At 33.2% G+C, this 19,485-nt stretch overlaps 3 protein-coding genes across 4 annotated transcripts; all 3 read right to left on the bottom strand.

Moving 5' to 3' along the window:
• Nucleotides 1-520: 520 nt before the first annotated feature.
• Nucleotides 521-9,727, bottom strand: LOC130939692 (protein DOUBLE-STRAND BREAK FORMATION). Its single transcript, XM_057867787.1, has 9 exons — nucleotides 9,650-9,727; nucleotides 9,363-9,570; nucleotides 9,032-9,175; nucleotides 8,472-8,613; nucleotides 7,455-7,653; nucleotides 5,112-5,342; nucleotides 3,311-3,384; nucleotides 918-1,032; nucleotides 521-627 (listed from the first exon to the last, which is right to left on the bottom strand). The coding sequence occupies exons 1-6, from the start codon at nucleotides 9,706-9,708 to the stop codon at nucleotides 5,315-5,317; spliced, it is 780 nt and encodes a 259-aa protein (XP_057723770.1). The 5' UTR covers nucleotides 9,709-9,727; the 3' UTR covers nucleotides 521-627; nucleotides 918-1,032; nucleotides 3,311-3,384; nucleotides 5,112-5,314.
• Nucleotides 9,728-11,081: 1,354 nt separating this feature from the next.
• On the bottom strand, nucleotides 11,082-15,461 carry LOC130966339 (transcription initiation factor TFIID subunit 15b-like). 2 transcript variants are annotated; one of them, XR_009081255.1, is made up of 7 exons: nucleotides 15,000-15,461; nucleotides 14,796-14,910; nucleotides 13,903-14,653; nucleotides 13,498-13,648; nucleotides 13,341-13,416; nucleotides 12,603-12,803; nucleotides 11,082-12,483 (listed from the first exon to the last, which is right to left on the bottom strand). XR_009081255.1 is itself a non-coding variant. In XM_057891128.1 (6 exons), exons 1-6 carry the CDS (start codon nucleotides 15,355-15,357, stop codon nucleotides 12,695-12,697), a joined length of 1,560 nt encoding a protein of 519 aa, XP_057747111.1. In that variant the 5' UTR covers nucleotides 15,358-15,461; the 3' UTR covers nucleotides 12,462-12,694. The 2 variants fall into 2 exon arrangements, 1 of the variants encoding a protein (XP_057747111.1); XM_057891128.1 differs by having other exon boundaries at nucleotides 12,462-12,803.
• Nucleotides 15,462-16,421: 960 nt separating this feature from the next.
• On the bottom strand, nucleotides 16,422-19,022 carry LOC130942569 (glucan endo-1,3-beta-glucosidase 9). The gene is made up of 2 exons (XM_057871015.1): nucleotides 18,602-19,022; nucleotides 16,422-17,742 (listed from the first exon to the last, which is right to left on the bottom strand). Exons 1-2 carry the CDS (start codon nucleotides 18,937-18,939, stop codon nucleotides 16,641-16,643), a joined length of 1,440 nt encoding a protein of 479 aa, XP_057726998.1. The 5' UTR covers nucleotides 18,940-19,022; the 3' UTR covers nucleotides 16,422-16,640.
• Nucleotides 19,023-19,485: the final 463 nt, after the last annotated feature.

Here is a 19,485-nt window from a genome sequence, read left to right as displayed (position 1 = left end):
TGCTTACCAAAATTTCTCCCTTGTTAAAAATTTTCTCTTTTGTCTTTCTTTTCGGGCCCCATTTCCCTATACGTGTCTATCTAACATGATAAACATAAACAAGCATGCACTTATACAAGACAAAAGGTATATTCTCAGCAGACCCAAATACTAATAATAATAATAATAATAATAATAATAATAATAATAATAATAATATAATATGATGAACAGAACTAATAAAATTGATTGATAAAGTTAACAAAAAGACTCTCTCTTAAGAGGCTCAGAGTCTTGGAATACATTTGAAGAAGAAGAAGAAGAAGCAGCAAAGCTAAGATATTGGGGAAGAAAGTCATAGTTGTTATTGTTTTCAGCTGATGATAGGAGCAGAAACTTTTCACTATAATCTTGATCTAATAATTGACTTGGTAATAAGGTAGTATTGTTATTAGAAGGGTCTTGTTGCATCTGATGGATGCTTAGAATCTCTGCCTGAGCCACTGCAAGTTGCATTTGCAATTGTGTAACTTGATTTTGAAGGTATGATATTGCTCCAACACAACCATACACAGGGTCTCTCACTCTTGCAGTTGCCTCATAAACTAAACTGCTTACAGCATCTCCTCTTTGATCAATTGGAAGTTCCTATACATACATACATACATCAATAAATTATTAACCTTATTGCACAATAATCAAAGAACAATAATAGATGGATGCTAGTAATTTATTAACATTAATTGCAATATATAACATACACAAATACTTAAGTAGGCATATCCATATATTCCCATCAATAATTGGCAAATTTTCTATATGCTAAGCTTTAGAGTTTAGACATATTGAAGAATTAATTTGAAATATTTGTTTATATGTATATCTAAAAGATTTGATGGATGAAAAAAAGAAGGTAAGAAAGAGTTGGAGAGAGGTACCTGAAGCATTTTGCTGACATTGCTAGCGCCAAAGACTTTGTGCACAATGGCAAACTTGCGAGGATCATCAGAAGGAAAATAAGGAGCAAAGATGCATTCTTTGGTGCAACGCCGCCTCAACAATTTGCAAGAAGCACAAGGTGAGGAACCCCCCATTTGAAAACAAATTAAAGATTGTCCTTTTGTTTTTGTTGTTGTGTCATTTGATGTATATGTATATGAAGAGTAGTATATAATAACGTGAAACACAGCACAATGAAGCTTGGTATTTAAGAGATTGAACTTAAAATCCCTTATTTATAATATATATAATGGACGGTGAGATTAAAGTCGCTTTGCGCTGCCTAGAGTGTGTAGCATCACTAGATGCACATGCACTTCTTGTGAAACCATGAATTTATTTGTTAATAAATATAAATAAATATGGAGTTGATGTACTAAGGAAGAAATATAGAAACCACTTCTTCCCATGAAGACCATTAAAAAAAATGTGGTTCACATGTTAAAATTACAAGTTTAGACAACGGTATTTGAGGCATTTACAAGGTACTTAAGGGAGCAATAAAGTCAAAGAGTGAAGGGCAAATAATGAATTCAAAGGGTTATACTTATATAAATATAACTAATTAAGTTCCTAGGCGGTGGTCAAACACTGCCCAAGGCGCGTGATAGGTTGGCAATCCATGCACTTGTGTAGTTTTCACGTACACATTTGACTCTTAAACTTTCTATTATATATAAATATATAAAATTTAATTTGTATTTTCTATTAATGCAATTATGTAAATATATTTTATTTTATTTTATATGAACATATAATATATATTCTTATATTATTGTAAAATGCGTTTGACGTAATTACTTATCATCTCAATTTAAAAGGCATATAATATAAATTACATTATTACTGTTATTCCATATAAAAATTAGCATATTTTGTTGAATATCACAGATATTCTCTTACTATATAATATATTCTAGCATTTAAGAATTCAACTCTCTCGACATTATTATGTTATATTTAAAATTTAAATTCTAAACCAATAATTAATTAAAGAAAAAATATTCCATCCATACATGCATCACCTATATATATATAAAACATATTTTATAGTGGTCGTACATGCATTTAATATCCGAAGTACTCATGTATTTATGTGCTCTAAATAGCGAGTTATGATACAGCTATTAATCTTGGACAGATGGAGTATATTAAGAAAATAATTAACTAGTATAGTTCACTTTCTATCGGCTTTTGTGAGGCAGAAAACTTAATTGGAACCCTAACTTGGACCGAGACTACCCTGGAGAGAAGAGTTCAACGTGAATGTTTGTTGTCTCGGACTTTCAAATGGAAATAAACACGCTCAAAAAACACACTCTTTCTGTATATCTCTCGCTCCTCTTGCTTAGGAATTTAAGTTGAAATTATGTAATTATGAAAATGCTGAAAATGCTCTAATCTCTACATCTATAATCTATATGACTATCTAAAAAAAAAAGGAAATTGTTATATATCGAAAAATGAAATTTTCTTTTTCTCTATTTTTAAAATGTAAAATTTTCTATGAAATTAATATAACCTATTCTTTAGTCTTTTTGACTAAAATACCTTCCAATAATCATTATAATTAAAATATATAATTAGTGATAATTATTTAGTTGATACAAATAATGAGAATAAAATATACTTATTATTAATGTAATAAATTTCATTTTTTTAATATTTTAGCATTAATTACGAAATACAAAAAAAATTAAATTAAATACTTCTGTAACAAGTTAAAATATTTATTATTATTTAAATTAAGCAAACAATTATATATTACTAATTTTAAAAATATAATTATAATTAAAATAATTATTAAAAATATTTTAGTCAAAAGACTAAAGCATATCTCATTTTAATCTTGTAAGATATATATATATATATATATATATATATAGAAGAAACTTAAGAAGAATATCATTTAGACATCTTATAATAAATAGAAAAATCTCATTTTCTTTATAGTTATCACTATATTAATAAAATAATCGGTATCATTATTTTATAATGATCATCAAATCATCTTTTTAAAAATTTAAAATACTAAAAAAATATATAAATAATTATACTTTTAATTCATCTTTCATTATTTTTGTACAGACTTTTTTTATTTGTTTTATATTAAAATTTTTTTAAAATAAACAAAATTTAAATTCTAAATTTTTAAATTATTACAAATTTTATATTATATTATAAAATTATTTTTGTTAAAAATTTAAGATAAAAAATATATAAATAATTATATTTCTAACCATAATTATTAAAAAAACCGACTTGCAAAACACATAGTTAATATAAAATTAATCATGTTCAGTGGAGCCAAAGGAATGAGTTGTATACTCACAGTAGCAGCAACAGAAAATTATTGGGCAGCTGCAAATCATGCATGGTCATGTTATTGCAATGCTCCTGCATATACTGCAGACAATACTTATAATTACTAAATGATTATATTATTATAAATAAGTAAGAAGCCTAGCTGTTTGATTAATGTATGTTATCGAGACTATGAAAGCCTCCATGGATATATTATTTTAAAGAATAATCTTGTTAAGTAACCCACAGAAATCTAGCTAATAAATATTTTTAAACTACATTTTATACTAATTAATTATTATTAATTAGTAATTATTTAAATTTTATTTTTTAAAATGTAAAATTAATAATTATTAATTGTAATTATTTAAAATTAGTTAATTAGGAGTTGTTTACTCACAAAATCAAGTTCCACCAAGCTCTGAAACACTGAAACCCTAAAGCCTATTCTACTTCTTTGCATTAAATGCACTTCACATGATTCTACTCTACAAATCTTTTCTTACGAGGAGTAATACTCAATTCGCAATGTTGGTGGTTCAATTAATTGGGTACATATATGACCATCAAGTCTTCTATAGTCACAAGTATATATTTTACCTATTAAAGAAAATATTATGAATTTTGATATGAAAAGCTTTTATTGAAAATTCAGATATTTGATGTCTCTAATGCCTTCTGTAGCATGTTTATTAAAAAAATAAAAAAATAAAAATAAAACTATCTACTCTAAATAACTTTAACAAGTGTTCTTAGCAAAATTCTTAAATATATATTTTTTTAGTATTCGGTAAATATTCAAAAATAAGGGAAATGATATAGTTTAAAAATAAACATGATTAAAGGAAAAACAGGCATCTATATATTTCTCTATCCTTGAAGAAAATCATGAAACGCAAGCTCAGACGAATGATGACAATAAAAAATGTACCTCCAGCGATCGAAAGATTAATAATAATACATAATGTTTTTATGAATAAATTAAATATCCTAATAAAAATACTTGTTAAAATAAGTTTTAAAAAATGTGCTAAGTTACTTTTTCGTGTGTATTGAAATCATTAAATCTTAAAACAACTTCAACTTTTATATTATAATCAAGAACAAATATCCTAATAATAATAATAATAATAATAATAATAATAATAATAATAATAATAATAATAACTTTCCTCCATTGCCTTGGCTGACATGGAAGATTCGGTTCTGGACATGAACGTGGTCTTCTAAATCTAGAACAATGGGACTAGGACTAGTAAAATAAGATTGGCACGCGAAAACAATGTTATAGACTTATTGAAACCCATCATGAGGTAGCTCAACATAGTTGATTTATGGTGCTAAATGCTAATGTCTTCTTCTAAAATAACTAGTGTACGTCAAAGAGTTAAGTTGATTTAATCATTTAAGACGAATGATTCATCGCTTATCAAGTTAAACGTGTAGTCTTGTCTCCTATTCCACCGCATACCAAAGCCAAAACAATTTATCTTTCATATCTATAGTATAAAATAGTTTTACATTTGTATTTAATTATATAACATTATATTAACAAAAATAAATATTTTTTATATTAACAGTTTGAATAATTATTAAAAAATAGATATAATTATATGATTATGTAAAATATTTTATACTTTACTGCATTAAAATTAAACTCATATATTAAAAGTGAAACTGAATGAAAAATATTAGATGATTATTTTTTTCTTACATCTGAATTAATAACAGTTAATCATCTATTTTTTACATTTTAAGTGTTGACGTTCTGATATTTTCCAAAGTAAACAGCCAAATTAACCTAGTTAGACATGAAGATAAAATATTACCATGTATTAATTATTTTGTAAGACCTCCAAATCTGACCGAGTGTAAGCCGAGGGAAAGGAATTGGAAGTGCAGTTTGACAAATGAGGCAACATAGAGACAGAAAATTTACTTGATATGTGAGAAGCACAACTGTCCTGAAATTCAATTTCAATGGCTTGTGCATATGGATTTCAGTCCCCAATGTGGTTAGTACCATCTATTTTCAACATGTTTTGTTTGCTATGACCAACCTGCAAAGCACATTTTAAAACAATAATAATTACAAGGCACATGATCACCATCTGTAGGGCCTCCATACTATCTCCCCCAGGACTTCAACGGAACGACTAACGAGTGAAAATTTAAAGTCTTAAATTAAACGTTTTAATAATGGGAGCAATAATTTATTAGTATATTCAAGTATTAGCAATCCAATTAGCTTATACTCAAAATCAACAGTATATACTAAACTCCAAGCCATGGATCCTAAATGACCAATTCAATTAGTATTATTGATTCAACTATTTTTAAAGTTCAGCAAGTGTTGCTATAAGATTGTCCCCAAGATGTTGTAAATTATAAAAGGCAATAACTTATCATTCTATAATTCTATTCTTGGAGGTTAAACATTAATACAGTAGTGAATAATGCAAAATTTGTTGTAGAATAATATATCTATTCATTTACATATGCATGGTTCTCAATATATATATTATATAACTGGAGAGAGTTTCACTATGGAAGGAAAACACTTTCAACGTTTTGGATTAGAATTCTTGTTTAGAACTTAACTCTAATTAATTTATAAACTTTATTTTAAATCAGAAATGAATGAAAACTCATAACATAATTTAAGTTAAGAAGTATTTAATTTAAATAAGTAATTTTGATGTAATGATATTTTTCCAATAATAATGAATATTTTCAAAAGGGATAATTGAATATTAAGAAAGCTGGATTCTAGTCCCATAAATCCCATTAGTAAAGGGATTAACTCAGAGAGACAAGATTTATGACTTACCTTCTGCTATGACCTAATTCTTGTTCTATATTAATCCAATTAAACCCAATTATTCGAATACATTCCTGAAACCTCATGAGAACTCCCCTTATTAAGGGTAGTCAGGAAGGTTTTCTATTTTTAGCATTTGGTAATTGGTAGTTAGGCTTTCAGTTACATTCAGTTTTAGGCTAACAGCTTTCTGTTATTGTATCAGACCTTAGCAACTATGTATATATATATATATATTCTTGGTCTTACACCTCTTGTATATTTATTTCATTAGATGATAATTCAGATATGAAAACTCTTCTCTCATTCTCTTCCAATCATATTCGAAAGCCTTTCACCATTACCACGACTGAGCTATTCTTGTTGTGTTCTATTTCGCGTACAATCCTCTAGAGCACTTTACACCACTAACTTAGAATCCGTGCAAGTATACCCCCACTACTGAAGTGTCTTAGGTCTGGAACAAGAAAGATAGTAGAGATTTGTATCTCAACCTCACACAAGGGAAGAAAAGTCAAGTAATTATGATTTCCTAATTCTTATTTAAAGAAAAAAATACCTCCAGAGGAGAGCAGTATAAAACAAAATAAATCATAAAAATCAACTCCTAAACACATACAAGGATATCAACCGCGAGTACCTAGACACCACTACCTCAAAATAATAGTTATATTTGAGTAGTAGTTCTTTAACTCAGTGTTAGTCTGTTAGACTAATTCATTTAGCCTAACTCATACATTGTGCATAGTTGCATCATTTTAGCCATCTTATTCGCTGATGCTTTGTGATAGCTTAGCACTTAAAGAAATGATGTTGTGTCAATGCTGTGTTAATTTGATTATATACCCAAAAGAGGAATGCTAGAGGACCAACAAAATTTATTGTTTTTGTCCAGCAGTTAACCATCAATGTTTAAAAGTGTGGGCTAAAATTTTTGAAAAATGAGGATTCAAAAGAAAACAACTCTGGAGAGAACAAGACCAGTATTACATATATGGTGCAATATAGATGACTCCAGAGTCCAGATAAATATCACTCTCAATTGGTATATCCATGCCCATACAGAAGTATACCCGATACAGTGTTGACAGAGTATGAATAGTTAACTGATGGAATAAAATATGATGAATCATGTCCAAATGGTGTGTACAATGTAACATCAGAAAAACGTTTCTAGTGTGTTATTTACTTCTTATGTTAGTTGTTAGTTTGTTACATATCTTTCAGCGTGTAACACCAAATCCAAACAAGGTTTAAACTAGAATCAATATGCCAATTTTATAAAAGCATGACATGCTTGAACAATGAATAAGGTCACTAAAAATAATCTGCAATCAGATATTGAATTCACCTCAAATTTAGATGTGATCCATCTAATTCATCATTGATCTTCAGAAGACTTTGGTGTTGGTACAACCTTCGCAAATTCTGTCTTTTAATTCCATTTCTGAACGCAGTGCTTGCCGGACATCTTTTTTCTTTGTAGGATAAACCTGACATTTTCTGCTCGCTTGTTTTCCTTCTAAGGTACTCTTCTGCTTGCACCTGAACTGATGATGAGAGAAAATTTGTAAAGAACAAGTGACTACTTTAATTCTGTATAAGAATTCTTTTAATTTAAAAAAAAAAAAGGTTCTTTTAACATCAACGCTGTATATGCTATATAACTCATCAAGAATGGAGAAAAGGTGACATTCGAAAATTCTCTGATATATCCATCCAAAGATGTTTAGGATTTTAAAATAAACGATCCTTCATAGACTAGCAACTGATAAATAACTTCAATGAAGCTTGATTCAAAATAGCTATAAAGTTAAAACTAAACAATAAGTAGGACTAGTGCTAAAAGGGAGAAATCTCGGGGAAGCATCCTACAAACAAAAATGAAAATTAATAAGAAAACAGAGAGGAGAAGAATACAGCAAAGTTATATGCAGCATCACAGCATTTCAAATATGAAAAATTTAGGACAGTCATGGAAAATGAATATTGTAAAAGATACAATCCTATGACAAAGCAAATACTCGAACAAAATGATGCCTTCACAGATGTGAGCATGGGAGTTCTACTCTAACCAAACCAATAGAACACCATAGATTGCATACATAAACAAAATTAGTTCCTAGCTGCAACAAAAATCCTTAGAACAAATCAAGAAAAATTTTCCCTAGTATAAAGGACATGAAGAATAAAGGAAAAAAGAATCATAGATAAGGGAGGGCCAGGAAATAAATGCGTAAGTCAAGAAAACCTCACTACTTAATATTTTTCAATCACATAATCCAAAATGATTTGAAGTCAAATCTGCTTGCAGTATTCACATTTGCATTGATGACAGGAGTTTTCAATGCAAAAGATAAGGAGATACCAGATCGTGAAGCTACCAATGTCATTGCACGGTTTCTGAGCCTTGTAATCTCGCTAATAGCATTCAGATTTTCAGTAAATGCGTCTGGTCCAGGCTTTAGAACATCATTATTCCCGTGATATGACAATGCATTTTCACATGCCTAATTTCCAGACGGAGAGTGATGAAGCATACAGTTAATTCAGATTTCAATCACCAAAAAAAGAAAAAGAAAAGAAAACAACAGCTAAAATTTAGCAAATGTATCACCATAAAATTAAAAAGGTAGCCATTAACAAAAAAAAAGTCCAGAGTATGGTTGAATTGCTTCTTCTACACAACATTTTCAATCACAATTCACAATTCAAAACACTGTTAAATTCACTCCAAAAATGTTAAAGTCCCTGACTCACTAAGATATTGACATCAGTTACAGATTCTGTTCTCTTTTTTTTTTTTTTTCTGTTGACAAGAAATATGGCTTGTTAGGTTCGTTGTCTTATCCTCCTTCAAATTGCAGTTTTCAGATCATAATTATACACTTCAAACAAACGCACCCGCTCTCTCTTATATATATATACCTTCTCTGCAACAGAATGAAAACCATTATTCAGCGCATCCTCCACAAAGCGCAACCATTCCAAAGGCGTAACTCGAAGCCATTGATATTTGGAGGACTTCGTTTCTCTCATAACTAAAGCCTCGTACCTCAAGGCCAAGCAACTCTTCAGAGAAAACCATAATTAAAAAAAATGTTGAATAAGCACATCGTCGCTCGCTAGTAATTCTTCAGGATTAGAAGATGAAATGAAAATGAAGATGAAATAAAATAAAATACGCCAAAATGAAGCAGAATTCTGATTCATCTAAAGCGTGAGTGTCGTGGAACTCCGAAGCACAAGAAGAAAGTACCTCATGATCGCCGACGAGTGCGAAAGCACGGACGAAAAATTCAAGGACGAGAAGCTTCTCGTGAACGGTTTTGTCGGAGATAGAAAGGAGAACGGAGATGGATTCAGATCTGAGGAGTTGCGTAACCTCAGAACGGACTTCAATCAGCGATTTCACATCCTTGGAGACCAAAAGCGATCCAAGGAATTGAAGTGTCGAGTCGCTGAAACTGGGAGAAGGAATTGCAAAAGGTTATGTTAGAGAGAGAGAGAGAGAGAGAGAGAGAGAGAGAGAGAGAGAGAGAAAACCTTCTAGCTTGGATTAGCGAGCGAAGGAGAGAAAGTGGTTGCTCTGTGCAGTGTGACATCGCGGGAAGAAGGATTGAGCGGTTCGGAAAGGTACTTGGTATTTGAAAAAGAAAATTTCAAATTATATTATATATTAGGACTCTTTTTCGGTCACGAAATTGTTTATTTTTTTTATTTTGGCCCATGGATTGGACAGCTCTCAATTTTAGATATTACCCATTCAGGTGTACCACACTCACACATACAATACAGGTTTTATCACACCCAACTACAGCTGGGAATAGATGTGGCTATGCGAGGCCAACAAATAGGTTATCGGTACAAAGAGACAACTTATTTTTTATTTTTTTTCATTCTTTTTGTTAATTTTTTATAATTATATTTTTAAATTATTATATTTTTCTTCTCAAATTTTTTAAATAAAAAAGTGAAAATAAATTGAATTTTTATAATTTGTTCTAGTTTATCACCAAAAAGAATATAAACCATAAAATTGTGTGTCTCTGTCCTTTGTGTCTTGTTCTCAATGTCTTGTATTGTGTTCTTCTCAAAACAAACACAACCTAGTGAACTAAAAGAAACACGATATAAAGTAAAAAAGAGGTTCACCGAAAAAAAAAAGTACAAAAAGTGGAAATTACCAACCCAAAAAGGTACAAAAAGAGGAGGAGGATGTTCAGTTAAAAAAAAAAAGATTAGCATAATTATGTTTTTCTTTGTCACATCTTCTAAAATAAAAAGATAGAAGAGAAATCAAATCCTTGTGTCAAGTATATATCAAGTGATAAATGCTGGCGTTATAAGAATTCATTTTCATGTGCACATTGATATTGTCATGGTGATGCCATGCATGCGAAAAAAGAAAGTAGTTATGTGAAGACTAGTATGAGCGAAAAGCAAATTATGAATCATGATACATGCATTTCGCATAATATGTGACTTTCTCATTCTAGGTATACTTATGATATTCTTTACATGCAATAATGATTGATAAGCGCAGAAGTTTCTGAATTTCTGTGTTCTCTTTTTATTTTATAGTCAGGTAAGTAATTTTCCGACGGTTGCAGCTGCTCAACGCAAGGATATTCATCACTACACAGTACACACTACTGGTTGGGTAAGTCATGCCATGTTATTAAAGGCATTATACAGAATAATGACTGATTCAAATGAGTTTCATTGTTAAATTTGCTAAACCAAATTAAATCAATTGAAAATCGAAGGACTAGATAGAATTTGATAAACTATTCTAGGTTAATTACATTGTAAGCAATCAAATTAAATCACATACAATTTGAAAGAGATTGGGTAATACTCATTTCCAATTTCCACATTGTGTGTCTTCACTATTCAAGTTTTTTAAGGATTTGGTTAAGATTTCATATGAAAAAGTACCATTAATAACTCCAACAAATAGCATTAACGAAATATTTTCTACAAAAAGGCTTCCAACTTTTAATTGATTTTACTTTTCTCATTAACTATAACTGCAAGCTAAAATAATGATATTAAGGAGAGGGCTTTCATTTGTTACAAAGATGGTATGTTATCACAACGTTATGAAGAAGTAAATACAAAGGCAAGAACAAAATCAAAGCAGCATTCATGGGTCCATCTGCGGCCAAAAAAGCCCATCGGTCAATTTAATTGTATATTAGATCAACTATATGGCTTTCAAGTTTCAAGTACATTCACTCGAGCAAAGACGAGCAAGGGGAAGAACATAAGGCGTTGGTAACTGACGTATGACCAAAATGAAGGGCATTCTGTTAGCAAGTGATTCCCCGAATAAGCAAAGAACCATGGAAGCTTGATGTAAGAACCACGATTTAAGGCATGTTCTGCCATCGCCCCCAATCCCCATTGCAGATAATCACCGTAGAATAGTTGCATGGAAATCTGAACTACAACGTATATCTAAACCATGCAGAAGATAATACCAATAGATACGTATAACGAACAGTTAAAAATGAACACACTAGCTATTATTTAATATTTATTAATACTTGTTCAACCCTAAGGGAAGGGCGAATAAGAGACTTTATACATACATTATTAATATAAAAATAGATGCTGGATTGATTCGACTTGAGAATAAGACTGGAAAAAAGATAAACCAATAAAAGGCAAAAAGAGGGGGGTTTCTGTCATGGAGTTTTGTTTAAAGGGCTTCTGCACTCAAATCAATAATGTACGAGTTGAATTTCTACAAAACTGAAAATATTTGAATTTGAAATTGCATCATTTCTTTAATTAAATAATACACACAAGACATGGTAAAATATTCCGAATTTCCGTATTTCAGTAAACCTGCCACCTGATAAGTCGCCAATCAATCAAGGACTAGTTTTCACTACTCAAATGCAATAACACAACCATGACAAAATTGCTAACATCATGTTTGATCCTTTTGCATTAAGCAAAATTGCTAACTCATGCCATTCCTGTTCAATGCAATAATTTTAACTCACCGTGTTGGTTTCAAAATATGGGAATTGTACAATCAAATGCATTTGTTGTAAATGAATACTGCTTTTCCACTAAGTCATCGCTTTCCTTTCAACTGGCCATGATTATAAAAGCAATTTAACAGCCAACCTATCCACTTCTCTGGCAAAAGCATATTATAGACGACAAACTCTCATTCGGATTCATTAATTATCCTATGGAACTATGACTAATAAAGCATTATATTTGTTAATGACATTACCAGCTTGTACCACACACATGGTTTTATTCCAAGCAAGTATAAAACACATTTTCATGAAAGCGACACTCACCTGAAAAATCAACCTACCTTAGCAGCAAGCAATTTGGAGAATATCCACTTGTCTCTATAAAAACATTCACATGATTGAATTAATCCCTGTTTAAAGATCAAAAACCTACCAGCCAGTGACAGGAAACACAAAGGAGCAAAGAGGCCTCTGCTCAAAGTACGTGAACAACCTACCTCTTTGCTTCCAGTTCAAGAAACCAGCCAACTGAAATAATAAATCCCTCAGCCCACAATTCATAGTACATAAAATGCTCATGTCAGAGCTCTCAGTAGGGTCGTGACCGGTTCCCACCATAATGCTCACGCCTATCAGGCCCAGAATTATCTCTATAATTGTCTCTGCGCCTATCTCCACCATAGCCACCTCTATTGCCCCTGTAAACAAAAGAATGCAAATCAACAATCAACTTTGAATTTTGACAAAGAAACATGAAACAATATATATATATATATATATATAAACCTCAATTGATATACAAAACTACAAGGTCATTTTATGAAATCAATAGATAAAGCAAGTACCTGTCAAAGGGACTAAACTTATTCCAATATATTTAGACCAAACGATAACCTTGAAAATAATTCTTACTTATTTTTTTCCCATTGTTTTAATTGATAGGGAAGTCATTCAATACTCCAACTTCAACATTTACTCAAGAGAATACGATCTACATATATGAAGAACGGCGCTGAACCCTCAAGTTCAACAATATACTAGTACCGAGCATTTTAGGTTCGTCAACATTTGGACTTAACAATGAGAGCGACCGTCACATTCCTACTAGTCCTTCCAACCTAAACCCACTGTCACTTCAACTATGAACTTTTATGGTGTACGTATTACGAAAAATAGCACAAGTATCTCTATCAAAATATTTAACATAATGAAACCGCTCAACATTTATCATTAACCCATGATTATATGCAGGCCGTGGTGCAGATTTTTCTGCCATTGCAACACTGATTTTATAACCCCTCAAATCGTAATCTGAAATGCAGGAGTTATTATTAGTACTCTTCATATTCAAGAACATATATAAATATGCTAGTAGAGAAGCCAGATAAATACTATTGTAGAAACCGCCGGCTGAGTGTGCTGCAGAGGGATCTTCATAAGCAAGGCAGGCATCACCCTTGTTATTCCCATTCTCATCAGTGTATATTTTTATATTCCAGGGCCACTGATCCTTATAACCCCTCTTCTGCTTTATTCTACCAACCTACAGAGTTAAAACACAGATATGTAACAAAATTCCAACCATGTTCAACAAAAGCTAGTTAAATATAATCATATTTTCCCCTGCACAGCAATCGAGTATTTTTCTTACATGAAGCACAAATAATCAACCAATATAGCACATAAAAATATGCTTAGGGACCAAGAAGCAAGAACATTCCTCACATAATTTATTTTAAGAAAAAAAGAAAACCCTTTATAATAGCTTGTGCAGTAGGCAACAGATCAGAACATTACTTGACCAATGCCTCCAAAAAGTTCTCTCAATTCTTCGGTAGTCACATCTGGTGGTAGGTTGGAAATGTAGATTCTAGAGTTGTCACAGGTATCATCACAATTCTCATCACACTGCTTCACTGGAGCTGCAGGCTCAGCAGGAGCACCACCATACCCACCTCGACCACCACCGCCAGCGCCAGCATTATAACCACTGTCATATCCTCCTGGGGGCCCACTTCTACCACCCCCACGTGCATCGGTTACATTATCGCCACCATAACCACCCGTGTTACCTCCATAAGATGGAGGATATGAAGTAGGTCCACCAGTATAGCTTGTAGGTGGGGGACCAGCATCTGTTCCATAATTTGAATTTCCATCGTAAGAATTATAGGAGGGTGGGTAGTTACCACCAGTAGAACCACCATAAGTTTGGGCTGCAGGAGGGGGAACTTGACCATAGCCACCGTCCTCTCTCCCCTGATTACCACCATATGAACCACCTCTACTGCCACCTCCACCTCTACCATCATTATTACTACCCCGCCCACCAGTATAGTCATTACCCCTGCCTCCATCATAGTTACCAGATCTACCCCCTCTGTTATTACTATACCCTCCACCTCCACCACCTCCTCCTCCTCCTCCTCCTCTGTTATACCCACCCCCACCACCGCCGCCGCCACTACCACGATCATTACCACCAGTAGGAGATGGAGTACCGCATTTGTTACACTCAACCCTTCTTGCAAAGTTCAAGTTTCCACAACTAGATATAGAAATTTCCAGTGAAGTTCATAATAATAATAATAATAATAATAATAATAATAATAATAATCAACATACTTAAAATTAACAAGTTGAGTTACTGGAATTTTAAAGAATTGGTAAAGAATTGATAGATCACAAACCTTGGGTTAGGGCAACGCCAATCTCCGTCTCTGCCACTACCACCGCCACCGCGGCCACCACGACCGCCACCTCGTCCGCCACGATCTCCACCACCTTGATATCCACCACCACCTCCTGAAATTCAAATCAAATTATAACATGAAATATATGAACAAAAAATTGAATCAAACAAATTTGAAAACGACAGAGCCAGAAACACAAACCTCGACCACCATAGCCTCCACCTCCTCCCCGACCACCATAACCACCACCGCCGCCTCCCCTTCCACCATAACCTCCGCCATCGTTTCCACCATATCCTCCGCTCCTTCCACCATAGCCACCACCATCGCCACCTCCACTGCCATATCCACCCCCTCCACCGCTGCCTTTCCCTCCGTATCCCCCTCCGCCATCACCACCTCCACCATAACCCCCTCCACCGGAGCCGCCTCCTCCATAGCCTCCACCTCCATAATTACCACCGCCTCCATAACCACCGGAAGCACCGTAGCCTCCTGTAGCTCCATAGGACGGTGGCGCAGAGCCGCCACCGCCTTCTTGACCGTACGCTCCAGACATGATTCTGATCTAGGGTTCGCAAGAAACACTGCTTTCTAGAAAGAGAGAGAGAGAGTAGTGAGAATATTTTGCGAACACGAGCTTTGTTAAGTGATGTAGAGTTGTAGTAGCCAAAGAACTGTGTGACTGTGAACTGAGTCACCTAGTGAAGTCTCTAAGCCCAACCCTTTGCATACTAATGGGCCCGATTGGGCTAATGCATGACCCATACAAATACTGAAAATTAATTGTGCACAAAATATAATTAATTTGGATTGGCGTGGTAGTCACTCATCCACTTTATATAAGTATCAAAATTCGAATCTCATTTTGTACATGTAATAATTATTAGCCATCAACAAACTCTTAAATAGAATTCAAATTCACTATAAATTAGGCTGCGTTTGTTTACAAAGACAAGACACTGAGACATTGACACAGAGACACAAAATCATGTTTGGCAGAGAAGACATGGACAGAGACAGTGTGTCCAGAGACACTGAATTAGTGTATTTTGTATCAATCCTAACAAGAAGGACACAGAGACACTAACAAGAGACACAACTTATTTTTCATTATTTTTTTCATTATTTTTGTTAATTTTTCATAATTGTATTTTTTTATTACTATATTTTTCATCTCAAATTTTTTGAATGAAAAGATGAGAATAAATTAAATTCTCATAATTTGTTCTAGTTTATCACCAAACAGAATATAAAAACACAAAATTTTGTGAGTGTCTTGTCCTGTTCTTAATGTCTTGTTCTGTCCTATTCTCAGAAACAAACGCAGCCTTAGTTCTTGACCTCTTAGCATGGAAAATTCACTAGACAATAAAAAAAAATTTATGCACAAAATATGTTTTTTTGTAAGACTTAATCAAGTGATTAGCTCACTAATATGAAGTAAATTAGTTTTGGCCTGCGTGTTACCATAAATAAAAAATAGCACTGCAAACAACGTGACATATAAATAGTTAGAAAATGGTAGTAATTTTGTGATAAATTTGTGAAAGAACGGCCGATTGGTATTTTTTCCGGTAATGCAACGAGTACCATTTACAAATATCTAATCTGCATTGTTGTATTGACAAAAATTACTAGCTTTCGCCCCTTAAATTTTTTACAACAATCAAGATTAAGCTCAAATCACCAAACAGGAAAAAAAATGTGACAAATTGAATACTACATCTGCATGAACAACTTAAAAAATAAGTTCTAGGAATTTCATTCACCGAGAAACATGTACAACAAAATTGCAGCAAGCCAGGGAAGCTGCGAAAAAATGACCATTTTTTACCCATGTCAAACTATCACCAACTGGATTGCTATCACTAAAATCATCCACTGAAAATTATACAAACCGAAAAGTTTGGCATGAGATGTCCAGATCTCAATTGAAAACCTGCAATTATCCATAGACGGATCGACCGATGTGATTAAACCAAGTCCGCCAAAGTCACAGCTTTCGGCTCTCTGATCATGCTCCTGATAGTAACTATTAAAAGCATAAGATATGTTATTAGGCCAGCTGATATTGAAGCAAGATCCGCCGGGGGACAGCGCAGTACAATCAGCATTCGAACAAGCATCTAAAGCGCTGACTGTTGCATTAGACAAGTCCTTGTTGTTGTTCACAACACACCACTTTGAAGAAAGGTACTCAACATTTTGTGCATCCACAAGGCCCTTTGAACCCTGGCCAAGATCCACATGGTACTTTGCTTGGCCATCAAAAGTGAACAAACCCCAATGTCGTTCAAAGTTTCCGGCAGCTATGCTCCTTTGGTCCTCGTCGAGAAGGCTTAAGATGTAAGTTTCTAGTGGAGGATGCCGTGGTCTAAGTGGAGTCCCCAAGTTGCTGTGAAGGTGGTTCATAAGGCCTTTCATAAAGGATTCAGCTAGATTCGAGCTTGCGTTGGCAGCTCCGTCTGTTGGCCAACCAATCTTTGCCACAACAATGTCCATACTAGGAAATCCTGCTGTTGATAATGCAGTCACGACAGTATCATAGCTCAAATCGAAGCTGTTTTTGTAAGCTTTATGGTTAAAATTATGAGGTTTTGCGGTTTCTTTAAAGAGGGAAAAGTCCAGTGATGTGTTTTTCGCTTGTAGGAGAGTCAAGAATGGAGAAATGGTCACAAAGAAAGGTGATCCATTCTTGTCAAGAAATGTGAGGAGCTCAATCATGGTTTTGTTGAGGTCCGGTCGAAAATGAACCCCGGATGAGGACATGTTAGATTCTGACTCAAAATTGTCAAGGCTGCACGGGACCACTACTTTCACTTTGCTGTCCAAATTCGCTCTCTTTAAAGCTGCTTGAATGTTCATAGCCGCTCCAACAACGAAAGGCTGAAATTGCTCACCATAACTTTTGAGAAACGGCTCATCACCAACAGCAACATATCTGCAAAAGTATGATAGGTAAAGCTGAGACAACAGAGATTCCGCCTTCCCACAAGCTCTAATTTCTTAAATCCCAATATCAAGGAGTGAGTTATACTCATTCTTACAACTATAGGGAAAGAACCATATACAATAAAATGTGATTAAAAAGTTTAGACTCCTACTCTGGATGCCAGAATAGTAAAACAAATTATGATTAAAAGCTTGATTTTGTGAAATACCTATTAGGGAGACAGAAAAACTTCGATCGACACAACTTAAAACAAAAGTGCAATGGCAATTGCCAACCAATGCGCCAACATGTACTTGTAGTAAATTATTAAGGCATAAAAGAACCATACACATACAGCATCAATATTTCAGTGCAGCAAGAACATTTGAGAAACAAAAGGTAAGAATTTAAAGTTTCTGACTAGCATGCATGGTGAGATTAGAAAACAGTAATGTTATTCTGTTCAAATCAAAAGCAACATTTCACAAGATTTTCCCACTTGAGCTTGCACCAAGAAAGCAAATACAAAGAAAATTAACATGGTCACGGCAAAAGAGGTGAATTCAAGGAATTATGCATTATCTTGTTTCATTCAAACCCTGAAAATCTGCAGGTGTTTCTTTCTTCCATTTCCTTTAACAGAATCCTGATATGTTCCTATAGCACTGTTCATGCATTAATTAACCAGACTTTCACACTTAAATTAAACTGAACACAAGCCTTCAAAAATATTCAGGACCATTACTTAATTGAACACTAGCAAGTAGCAACATCACCAAAAGCATTTTTCTCACTAGGTAAGTTCAACTACACATGAACATAACTTAATTAAAACATAAAATAAATGATAAATGAAAGTGAAGCTCACTCAATTTTAGCTGCATTCCCCCCATTGGAAACGTAGCGGGTGACATTATCATGGACCCAAGTGTCAGAAGCTTTGATAGAAGAGTTGAATGTTTTGAGCATGGAGTTGGGAACACCAAGAGTGATAGCAAGGTTGGAGCGAGAAAGAGCTTGAAGAACATGAGGGTTTGCATCAAAGAGCTTAACCTTGTTGATGTTGTTGGACTTCAAGAGCTTGACGACGATGTGGGGTGGCAAGGGGTGTGAAGCCATGGTGCCCCAGTTGACACCAATAGCTTCAGAAACAGTGAAGAGGATGAATGCGAGTGTGGTGATGAAGTGGCAAGTGCTACTCCCCATTTTTTGGTACACTGAAGGGGTCTTTTCCTTCTTGAGTTAAGAAGAGTGAAGAGTGAATTGTTATTGGGTTAGAGGGAGAGACAAATGGGAAAGAAATGCGTGTTGTGTGAGTTGGGATCAATGGATCATTTTTTATGAAATAAAATCATTAAGGAGAAAAGTTAAGAACCATCAGAATTTATTAATTTTTATTATTATCTAATTATTAATTAAATTTTTTAGTTTAATAATTTTAATCATGTTTTTATATTAATAATTAATTAATAATCAAAATTAATAAATTTTAACGAGTCTCTAATAATTTTTTTTTTATCATTTTTCATAATTAAAATGTCTAAAAGTTGAATTTATAACTTTATAAATATGAAAATACATACCATTTTAATTAACATCACACTTGTTATGCCAATGAGTTATAGGCTTATAGCTCAAATGGCATAGTCTCTTCATATTCTAAAGGACTCTAATTATCTCAAAAATAATGAGAAAAAAATATTTTTTTAACATTTAATTTTTATTTTTGTAAGACTGATTAGCTCTTCTGTT

Source organism: Arachis stenosperma, chromosome 1 (assembly GCF_014773155.1).
Source record: "Arachis stenosperma cultivar V10309 chromosome 1, arast.V10309.gnm1.PFL2, whole genome shotgun sequence".
NCBI classification, from domain to species: Eukaryota; Viridiplantae; Streptophyta; class Magnoliopsida; order Fabales; family Fabaceae; genus Arachis; species Arachis stenosperma.
The sequence above is the reverse complement of the archived record's forward strand: the minus strand, read 5'-3'. Positions and strand labels throughout refer to the sequence as shown.